Source organism: Syzygium oleosum, unplaced genomic scaffold (genome assembly GCF_021117445.2).
Source record: "Syzygium oleosum isolate NSW1041296 unplaced genomic scaffold, Sole_v2.1 Sole_v2.09, whole genome shotgun sequence".
Taxonomy (NCBI): domain Eukaryota; kingdom Viridiplantae; phylum Streptophyta; class Magnoliopsida; order Myrtales; family Myrtaceae; genus Syzygium; species Syzygium oleosum.
The window spans coordinates 6,060,684-6,072,180 of record NW_026607493.1 but is presented as its reverse complement, the minus strand read 5'-3'; the positions used below and the strand labels follow the sequence as shown (position 1 = coordinate 6,072,180).

The window sequence follows — 11,497 nt, the reverse complement described above, 5'->3', positions numbered from 1 at the left end:
CATCAAATTGGTGTGATCTTCAAGGCTAAGCCAATTTGCTTGCCATTTCCTTAAATTTATTGTGATCTGTACAATGTCTGATTGCACAATTGACTCCAAAAAACAAAAACAGAATTAAAGCAGAACTACACCAAAATCAATTATGGCTTTATACTCGACTAATGATAAAATGAAAATCGACAAATTTACAGGGAAAAATAATTGATACAGGATAAATTATTTTTTTCAAATGAGTTAGAAATGCCTTCATTGCTTCCCCTGCATGTTTTTGGACTTTCCTCATAACTGTTCAATTTTTGACTTCCCAATATTAACCTGGATTTCCTGATGCCAAACCAAGTTCTTGGAGCAATCTTTTCCTTGAACACCCTTTAGTGCCGCGTCATCTTCAAGAACAATTTGCTTCACAAACTTCGACAGGTCCTAAACAAGCAAGACAAAAAAATAATGAAAAGCTCTTCAATTTAAATTATGACAGTAAAGAGCCAACCAGAAAAGGCTAAAAAAAATTCGGCGAATTTTGTTTTGTTCGGTCAGTTTTATAAAAAAAAAATTGTTACATTGAGAAGGTGTGAATCCTGAAACCGGATGAATCATTGAATATGACGGGTCTCGTGTGTGAATCTAGTAGACCTACTAAGTTAAATGGTCCAAATCTCATATGGGTCTAAAAGAAGTACGTGTACAGATTCCGAAATATAAATCCAAAAGCTTGATGCTTTCATATGACCAACCGGCTATGCAAATCTATAAACTATTGGCAAAAGGTTGGAGGTTAGCCAAATTTCTACGGACCTAGACTTAGCAATTCCAAGAGCCTATAACCTTTTATTTGCAGCATAAAGATATGATCAGATTCTCAAGTACTCTTTCGCATATTCAATAATTCATAGAGCCGGAAAACAAATAATTTAAAAGAAAACCTCAATTATACATGTAATGCATGGACCCATCATTGCATTTGCACTGCACCAAAAAAACGTTGTATCTTCCTGTCAGAATATGCATCTCTTCTACTATGAATTGTTAATAGACCAATTTCAAATATGCCTCAATCTGCTGGCCTAAGTTCAATAAGGTCTTGATCCCACATATTTAAATCTTGCTTTTGAGCAATTATTTCGAAATTATTATCACCAAACAAGCAATCTAAGGCTAGGTACCCTAAGACTGGTGTAACTGCCTGTGTACCTGGGCGGCGTTGGTCGTGGTGGTGGTCGGATGAGCAGATGACGAAGGTCGACCCCATTTTTCAGGGTCCCACAGAATAGAACTGTTGAATGCAAAACTTGAAGGATGAATCATCATCAATGGAGGTCTTGGGTCTGTGCCATTGCTCTTGTCACCATCATGCCATCCTCCAGCTTGTGAAGTAGTTTTGCACACTGGCCACTTTCCCAACGCCCTGCAATTAGTAAATTGAAATGATATATATTTCTCATCGAGAAGAAGGGAAAAGAAGAGTTTTAATTGTTTGACTTTAGACATGGTGATGAAGTATGACATTCATCCCCTCCTTCTACTTAGTTCAAAAAAACATCATTTGGTACAAACCAACATCAGTTTCTTTCATTGCCAGACATTGCGAAACAGCAATAAATGAAAAGAGGAAAGACGTCAGAAATATCATGACAGAGATAAATTTGAATGTATAAGTGAGTTAAATGTTTGTGCATACTCTATCTCCCTGAGTTCCTCAAAGAAGTCCAAATCATAAGTATTCGAAATCATCGAAAAATGGAGGATCCCACTTATCCGGTGGTGCTCGATGTGATGTAGAGCAACGTTGAACTGATGATCAGTTTCTGCTTCCGGGTCGGTGAAGTTCCCCTTGGACACCAAATGTCGGTACATGATGCCGGTGTTCCTGAGTATTTCCGATACTTCATTGGATTGGGATTGTCCCTCCAAAATGATCCAGAGCAACGGTGCAGGAACAAGTCTCAAAGTGTTGGACAACCTTCTTAGGAACACCCCTCGAAACTTGTCTTTTGTCCCTGTAGGTGTGACAATTATGAGGAGTCTTCTTGGAATCAATTCGACTTCCTCTTCTTCTTCTTCCTGCAACTGATCCTCTCCTCCAGCTAAAGCAGCCACGGCCGCTGTCTCGGCTTTCAAACTCGCGTTGACGACAACGCTTGTCCTAGATATTGGCTCTGTGTGAGGAGAGAAATCCGCTTTATCCGAGGTGACCGCTACACGACCGGCGAAAGTGAAGGCTTTAATTGTCTGAGCGAAGCCTGTGAAGAAACCGATAAGGAGGCATACAGAGAAACGGAAAATGGCTCTTTTCCAATATTGCGCTTTCTTCTTTGATCTTTCCACCGATCCCATCTCTGCAGAAACAAGTTAAGAGTCACGAGAATCTTGAGCTTTTGAGGCAGAAATAAATTAACCCACTGACAATGAGGTTTGATGCACTACACTGTAGTCATTTATAATATTTTATGGGCAGAGGAGCTAATAATGTAGATAAAAGAAGCAGTATTAAAATATTGATAATTTGGATCTAGAGTGAAGGTTTGTATTTGGGAGAGGTAAGGAGCAGGGGAAAGATCCTTAATAGTTGTTGATTGTCACAGGCAACCTTGATGTGTATGCCCGAATTTAATAATTTAATTCAACTTGGCGAACACAGGAATTTGGTTCACTTGAAGCAGAAGAAAGACATCAACATATACAAGGGCTTTCAGCCGAAGATTGGACAAACAGTGGTTAAAGTGAACTTTTCAACTACGTCATGCGAGAAGACAAATCTCTACTGACCAATGGCTGTCAGACAGAATAACTATGCAACTTGAAAATTGAAAGTCGACCGAAGCCCTAAAATAGATGGATGGAGACCGGGAATCATCCAATCAGTCAGCCACTCTAAAATAGTACAGATTGCATGTGATTTTATTCTAAGTTCAACTTGGATAAGTTCTCTTTAAGTATTGTGATCGCCTGCTGTTTATGAGATTGATCTCAATGTTCCTCCATCTGAGATCAGCTCATGCACTACGGCGAACATTTCAAAACCAATGAACATCCCGAAAGGGACAGGCAGAAGTGATAATCTAAAAGAGTTGAAGCTCTGAGTTACAGAAATAAACACGTGAACCAAAAGTTTTTGTACGCACGCTCGCACGCGCACACATTGCTAGGCTATGCATATTTTTGCACTATGCGTATTTTTGCATGCATCGTGCTCACTGATTCAGGCTTATGGACGTAGAAAAGGCACGTGCTCGATGTCACTGAAAGGAAAATATAAGGAAGGAAGAAAATGTTTCCCGAAATTGCTTTTCCTTGAACAAAGAGATTTCCAGCAAAAGATGTGCCAAAGGATGCTGCAAAGGGTGTACACAGCCGAACACAGCAAGTGATGACTGGAGAGAAAAAACCCAGCGAAATCTGCACATCAAAGGGATGGATTTCCACAGCTAACTCATCTTGTTGAACTAGCTAAAATGATCCACAATAATTTCACAGGCCTAATGTACACAATTGCAAGTTCAAAAGCCAAGAACCAGGGTCATCCTTGAATTAACCAGCCAACTCATCAACCCCGTAATCCTCCCCGAAGTACTTGTCGACCAAACCATTTGCCATATTTCGCAGGTCCTCATTTTCGTGAAACTGGAATCTTTCCATGGCTTCAATCCCGTCTTCTTGCTCGACAAGCTTCGGCCCTTCACCATTAGGCATTCCCCTCAAAACCTGCCAACATGGATAGAAGATTTGGTAAGAAAAATTCCAAGAGTAACTTTCTTAGGCTTGGGAAGCCCAATAAGTTATTTACTACTTTTACTTATGACTTTCCTCCAAAATATGAATTGAAAAAAATATATACAAGTTTCTGAAAATTAAAAAAAGTATATACATCTCTAATAATCGATATCATGTATTGAAATAGGTTTTAGATTCTTTTAAAATTTCAAAATGTGCGAGCCACAAAGTTTAAGAAAGGTAGTAAATTGAAAGTAAGAGTCACTCCAAATGGGTCACTGGCAAGATCAGACGATCCACCATTCTCATTGCTGGCTTTTTACCAATTATCGGCACAGTCAGTAACTTCCCAGGGAAGCATATTTCGAAACTTTTTTCATCTAACAGCAACTAACCTAGCCCTTTTTACCAATTATAATCACAGTCAGTAACTTCCCAAGGCAACTAACCTAGCCAATGCATGGCGAACAAAACACCAAACCTTTCTGACAGAAAGGACCATCCTCTCTGTCAGAAAATCTTTCTTAAACCTTTGTCTGCAGATTATCATTCTACCAGAGAGAAATTACACACAAAAAGAATTGAAAGTAGTACAGTTGAATCCAACAGAAAAGGTCTGAAAAAGAAAGCCTGAGATCACCCATGAAATTCTAGAATTCTGGGAAATAATTATATCCAACTTTTGGGGCCACAATATTTGGGAAACTCAACCTACGAAAAGGTAACCACAAGGATGAATGAGAACAAGGTCAGTTACCCAAGGTTTTCATCAGCTAGAAAAGTGGAGACATTCCAGAGAAGACTAAGCGCCCAATAGAGGCCCAGAGAACTTGTAAAATCAATGTTAGACAGAATTAAGACATCCTTCAAGGAAAGTTCTATGAATTAAATATAATCTATTCCTTACCAGCTCTATAAATTGAAGTCCCACTCTTGCCGCCTCAATATCAGCAGACCTTACCAGATCAATAAACCCTGCAAGACATCCACCACCCACAAGTGAAACCAAGTGTTCCTGAATGAGAAAGGGCCTTGCATCACCTTCTGTTGGGCCAACACAAAGATTTCCCAGGACATATGCCACCTCCTTTCTTACATCAAATGGGCCTGATGAGAGCAGACGTAATAACCATGGCAATGCCTCGCTCGAATATATTAACCGTTTGTGTTCAACAGAACCAGCGGCTATGTTAGATAACACCCACGCTGCTTCCTACAAAAGTTTTGGTTATCAGTGACAAGGAAAGCTTAAGTTTTGTACCAACAAAAAGAGGACCAAGCATACCTTCTTCAAGACTCGGTGCTCACTCTTTAAACATTTTACAAGGACCTTCACAACCGCATCTGAGATTGTCAAAATAAAAACTGATAAACACAAAATGCAAAAGTAAACTACTCTTCTTTTCCATATAATTTGCTAACCTGTGACTTCACTCCCGGGTAGGAGAAGAGTATGGGTGGTGTTTGTACCACCAGCCACAAGGTTACCTAAACCCCGCAATACCTAGATGGAAAAAAAATATACACATACTGAAAAAATTACCAAAAGCAAGCATCTTGAAGTAAACCACTCCAAATCCAAGACTGAATGACATAAATATGATGCTGGAAGAAACAGTGACAGAAAACATAAAATTTATGAATGGGTTAAAAAAAACTCACTTCACATTTATTTCCCCCTAGAAGAGAAAAGCTCAAAAAACCACTAGGAGTATTCGGTTTAGATAACATTGACAATGATTTGTTAAAAAAAATGGCAACTAGCATTAGCATATGGAATAATCTTAGCTTTTCCCCACATTGGAGAAACTATTACAGAAAAGCTAGACTTAAGCCTATTTTTGTCATTAACACTATCTACCCAATCCATCCTTGACCTCCAATCACTTTTATGGACTTAGCCGCACCTTAACCAAGATATGCACCATGTTTTCGGTCCAAAAATTTTGTAAATAATATGATAATGAATCCAGCAGATTAACAAGAAAATATGGTATCCCCTTAATTAAGTTACAGGAAACAAAATGGCGATGACTCTTTCATTTATAAATGAAAATGAGTAGCACATAGAGTTGGAATCAGTAAACCTCCATCAATAATTTGAAAGTGAACATTGAAAGTTCAAAATAATCTCAAAATAATTTAAAAAAAAGTCCCTCCTTCCCTCCTTCTCCACATTTTGTCCCTTCTTTATCCTTCACGACGGTTTTAAACACCGTTGCCATGTTGCCTTAATCATTACAGAAGTGAACATGAGGTGTGGTCATTGACCTCATGAACCATATCAGAGTTCATACATTGGACTTGGTTAAAGGAACTGTGGACTCCAATTGCATGTATTGTTTTGTAAAAACATAACTCCAATTGTATGCTCATGATCTTTCAAAGACTAACAAAAGGGTTGTGCTACGATGCCCTTAACACCTATGTTCGTGGCTGAACTCCTGCAGCCTCCAGCTTCAAAATAATTTCCAACTCATTTGTACAAATCTGTCAGAAAATTGCTAGGAGATAACTTTAAACAAAATAAAGAAAAACGTATTTATTACGTACTATATTCACTTCTCCTTTTCTTATACACTCATCAGTACTTGGTACAAGGTTCCTGTTAATCGATCATGCTTACCGGAATGAGCAATTGCAGACTACTAGATGTTGCCAATCTTTCCACAAGGAGTTGAACAACATCATTCTTCACCAGTAAATTAGTGGCAAAATTTGAAAGGGCTGAGAGATACACAACTACCCAAGCAATCTCTGTTGCCAACTCCTCATCCCTGATAATGCCAAAACATTGCTGTAAGAAAAGGATTTTTCAGAGAACGTCATAGAATTTCCAAAATAAGAATACAGCAAAAAACCAAGTCCCTCCTCAGGAATAACTTCCAGAGCATTACCAACTGCATTTCTACACTCGTAAGAATTCATCGAACTGCCACTAAATCCAATGCCATCAAACCTATGCAATATCTACACAAGCACCCAGTTGTTCTTTATTCTCACAGTAGTTTACAAGAACCAGATTCCAGCTTCTCTCTCTGCTTAAGTGGCATCCCTGGGATATACTGCAGATGACATATCCTCAAAGCAGGGAAACTGATTCCTCACCAAAGCTCTGGGTTCACCCTAATAACCATACTCCTGATAGAGTCCTCAGGACGTCAGCTAAAAGTCTCCACTTACCAACTCCCAGGCTGTCTTCAGAAAGTTTCTCTCAGGTCGATCACTCTATTTACATAAACAGAAGCCAGAGACACTATAAGATGCATTCTACGAATCAATGTGGATTGTGGACTAGTTTGCCAAGATACCGCATCTACAAAGCTTAGAAATGGGACCACTCTGACCAAATCTAAGTACAAGATAGGGAAGACAATATATCCATAAAATGAAACAATAGATTTGTCTTTGAGATCAACAAAACCCACTCACGCCTTTTTCAAGTGCCGACCAATTGCATCCAGCACCCCATCAATTTTGATCAGATCAGTAGCTGCTCTAGAATCAGGTCCCTGCATTCAAACACACTGGAATTATTTCTTAAGTTAAATTTTAATGAGGATAAAAATATCACTCAAGTTAGAGATGCAAAATGAATGTAAGATAAGAATAAATATTTATAAGGCCCTATGAACTTGCATATCCCACAGCCAAAGTATATTGGCTTAAGAAGCATTATGTCTAGAAGGGACAGAGTGAAAAGAAGAAATAAATTCTATCATCAAATCAGATAACAGAAAGAAATGACAACCAAACAGGTGGGAAAGAAAGATCCACCGTTTCTTAAAAAAGTTTATTTAGCCACAGTACTAGCATGTATGTCCTTATTGACGAATAGAAACCTTAATTAAGTTTGACAGTGCCCAGGCAGCCGTTCTCACGGTTGAACCCTTGTTTGGAAGCATCATTCTTGCAAGAGGTAGCAAGGCCCCTTGTGAGAGCAAAATGTTTCTCAGCTCCTCTCCTTCACCAGCCACATTTCCCAATGCCCATGCACACTGCTCGGCAACAGGTAGAGAACTCTTCTCTGAAAAACAAATGCAATCTCATGAGCGAAAACTAGTCAGAGATGAGATTTAGCTTCAAAAGGATACTTACTGATTGACGATGAATGTCTGACATCTTAATGAAAGAAAGAACAGAAATATGGTATATGCTTCAGAAGACAACTATAGATCCTTGATCGGCATACAAGCAAAGAATCTAGCTTATTTTTATCCCTTATTTGGGAGCAGAGTTTAACTTAAGAAAAAGAGAAATAGACGACACACAAGAAGAAGAAAAAACAAATTGACACTTCAACTCAGACTGATAATTCACACATTCTCAATGGAGAGAACCATGGAAAGGCACATGATCAAATTAGATAGACTTTAGTTGGATTAATATTTAGCCACTCCACCTATAGAAGAATACGTCTAGCATTATCAACACGACACACCATAGATAATAAATACTAAACACAGATAACCGACTCAAGGCAAGAACAAATCCTCACATATAGTAATTGCATCCGTCCAATAATTTAGGATTTGCCACTGACCAGGTAATCTCTCTGTAACTTTCACAGGTTTCTTGAGGCAGTGAAGATTTTTAGTGCATAAGAAATAAAAGTGATTGACATCTATTGATGCTCTCAGTGAGCAAAGGTGACAGAATGCTCTAAGAATGGTAAAAGGCCAAAGAAGTAGGTTGTTTTTGGAAATATTCCTTTCTCTTTCAGTTTCAGCTTTCAGCATAAAAATGCTATTTCAATCAGTGTCAATGGGATCCACACCATGATATGACATTATTTACGTTCCCTAGCCCAAAAAAGCTGGTAAGACACAATTTCCACTAATAGAAGATTTTGCAAAAACCACCTACCGCCAATATGAGCAATAAGCATTGGCAATGCGGGCAGCAAAGCTTTTGTTTCTTCCGGTTTTCCAGCGGCAATGTTTGTGAGGCACCATGCTGCCTCGAGCAACTGCAATGGTCAAGAAAAGATGACTCGTTAGAATGATTCTCACCGAATCAAATGCCACAAGAAAGAAAAGACAAGCGTCATGTGCCCATCACATTTGCACATGTCTACGCTTGCAGCAAACAAGAAGAGATGATAATTGTTCATCCTATTCAACAATTAATATCACTTCCTACATGTTAAGGATATAAATACATAAATAAACAATGATAGCCTAAAGAAGAGCACACTCGACATAATCTTTGGTCTGACCAAAAAAAAGAAACATAATCTTTGGACCTGTTCATCCGGAGAGCCAAAGGAAAGACACTGCACAAGGATGGGTACTGCTCCTGCCTCTAGAGCAGCTTCAACAGGAGGAAACTCGGACCTTGATAATAAACGCCTCAATTCACGGAGGGCACTCACTCTTTTTTGCAATGCACCTTTTCCCCTTCAAAAACCATAAGCACGATATAAGATAATTTGAACATTTATAGATCCCTTAAGAATACACAAACATTCAGCCATTTATCTACAATACAGAAGTCTATTTATCGAAAGTCAGCCATCGAGAAATATGCCCTAACTTTTCAATTTGATTTGAATCTATCATAGGACAAGAGCTCTAGGAGACACGTACTGGTATGTAATAGCAGCCTTCAACTCTTCGACAGCTGAGGAAGTTTGAGCTTCCAAAACAGACTGCTCCTCATCAACCACCATATCATTGCCAGGGGAGACATCGCCTTCGCCTTCACCATCACCGTCGCCATTAGCACTACCACTAACCCCGATCCTGCATAAACGCTTCGCACGAACTAACGATTCTCTTCTTTCTTTCCCCACAGCCACAGCTTGTCGCCGCCTCCTTTGCGCCGCGACATTGCCAACTAAAATTCCCAAGAACAAAAGAACAATCACCCACAAAAAATCAGTCTCCATGAACAAAACTGCCCCAACAAAGTTGAACTCTTAAGAAAACCCAGAATACCCATCTTCACGAATTTTTTTTTTAAAAAAAAAAAACCCGATGTGAGTTTTAACCCTACATAGTGTTTTTTTAACAAAAGACTGAGAGCCTAATATACAGCTATGAAGCAAAAATGTTTACGATCCTCTACGAGGATTGATGGTTCATTTCTATTCTCCGCCACACTGTGCACGATCAAAACGGAGACCAATGCTAAGCCCGAGCTGAGCGCTTACACGCACGCAGACAAAAAAAAAAAAAAACCCAGAAGTGCTTCGCTCGGACAGAAAATAAGCTGGTTTCGAATATACTTGGTGATCGACTGTTCAGATTCTACGTTGACGCGCTGCAAAATCGAAACTTTAAGAGCATAGCGGGTATCAAAATATAGAATCGATCGAAAGAGGAGGCACCTGAAGACTTGATAGGGTCTCTTCGGAGAGGCGAGGCGTCGTCGGCCATTGATGAACGCCGAATTCGAAGCGGGAGAGCTTCAATCGGTCGAGGGCGACGGAGGTGGAAGAAGAATGGCACGAGAATGCGAACCTTTCGACCGCCTTCTCGTTCGCGCTGGGTTTCCTTTGGCGGAGTGCAGAGGAGTCCGAAAATTTCCCTCGCTGTCGCTGTCGCTGTTCAGTGGAGAGCGTGATGCCTTCGTGAACATTTTTAAATTAAATTTCGCATGAAATAATTGATGAAGCAGGGTCCAACTGCGAAATAATTATTCGAGGGATATATATATATATAGAAAATTACAAAAATTGTACAGGTACGTTTATTATTACTTTGGTTCTCTAATTTAGCCTATAAAGTAATCTCAGATCAAAATTTCGGGATGATTTTCGTCGGAAAATGCTAGCTAACCACGAATACGTGGTACTCACGGAACAAGAAGATGTAGATAATAAATGAGAAATTGCAAAAATAATCTTTGTATTATTGGCCATGTTCATAATTGATCTCCATACTTTTCATTTGCGACGTCTGCCGTTTAAGTTTTATTCGAAGGTTTTTCTTGCATTTGAGGAAAAAAAAAAGGAAAATTGGGAGTTAGTTCCCTGCCAAAATATCTCTTAATCTGTGCATTGCATTCTTACATTCCGTGTTTAGGTGTTAATAAGTGTTAGGATGCATTTAATGTATAGAGAATCGTGTTTAGGGATATTTAAGAAAAATAGTTTCCTCTTCTTCCTTGCATTTGTTCCAAGAAAATGAGTTAGTAAAAAAAAATGTTTTCTCTTTATTGAAAAACTCAAGTTAAAAGATGGAGAAAATGACTTTCGAGATTGAAAACTAGAAATCGTTTTCCCTAGACACGAATGAGTTTTCTTGGGTCGCATTATCTTTCGCTGCATTATAGTGGCTTATCCTCTACTCGAAAGTGTCTTTCTTCTCTCTCTAGAGTGCATCAATTGAAAATATTTTAATAAAAGTATTATATTTTTTGCGAAACAAACCAAACCTAAATTTGAATAACTACATTTGGGTCATTCTATATAAGCATTTACTGGTTGAAGACGCATTCTGCGATTTTTGGGCACAAAAAGGGTGGAGAAACGGGAAAAATTGTTCAAAAAGTCTTAAATGCATTGTAGTTTTGTCAATTCAATCCTAAACCTTTCAAATTTACCAATTGAGTCCTAAACATTTTCACTTTTTGTCAATTAAGTCCATTCGGCCAATTTTGGGCGCTTAGAGCTGATGTGGATGTCAGCCGACGCCGACCATCCGATCAATTCTCACGTGGCAATTTTTTAATATTTTTTTTCGAATTTTTTTTTATTTTTTTCCTTTTTTTATTTTTGCCTTCTTTTCTCTGGCCGGCATGCCGGCCTTTGGCGAAACTCGTCCTCGCCGGTCATTGGCGA

At 38.9% G+C, this 11,497-nt stretch overlaps 2 protein-coding genes across 3 annotated transcripts; both read right to left on the bottom strand.

Moving 5' to 3' along the window:
- LOC115673738 (beta-1,4-xylosyltransferase IRX9-like) lies at positions 1–2,649 on the bottom strand. 2 transcript variants are annotated; one of them, XM_056314577.1, is made up of 3 exons: positions 1,679–2,649; positions 1,192–1,405; positions 1–411 (listed from the first exon to the last, which is right to left on the bottom strand). In XM_056314577.1, the coding sequence occupies exons 1-3, from the start codon at positions 2,332–2,334 to the stop codon at positions 280–282; spliced, it is 1,002 nt and encodes a 333-aa protein (XP_056170552.1). In that variant the 5' UTR covers positions 2,335–2,649; the 3' UTR covers positions 1–279. The 2 variants fall into 2 exon arrangements, with proteins under 2 accessions (XP_056170552.1, XP_056170551.1); XM_056314576.1 differs by having other exon boundaries at positions 1–423; positions 1,679–2,648.
- A 611-nt stretch (positions 2,650–3,260) lies between these two features.
- On the bottom strand, positions 3,261–10,273 carry LOC115673734 (importin subunit alpha-9). The gene is made up of 11 exons (XM_030595990.2): positions 10,043–10,273; positions 9,300–9,549; positions 8,957–9,110; positions 8,578–8,680; positions 7,554–7,738; positions 7,144–7,223; positions 6,338–6,488; positions 5,134–5,215; positions 4,997–5,055; positions 4,619–4,924; positions 3,261–3,702 (listed from the first exon to the last, which is right to left on the bottom strand). Exons 1-11 carry the CDS (start codon positions 10,089–10,091, stop codon positions 3,529–3,531), a joined length of 1,593 nt encoding a protein of 530 aa, XP_030451850.1. The 5' UTR covers positions 10,092–10,273; the 3' UTR covers positions 3,261–3,528.
- Positions 10,274–11,497: the final 1,224 nt, after the last annotated feature.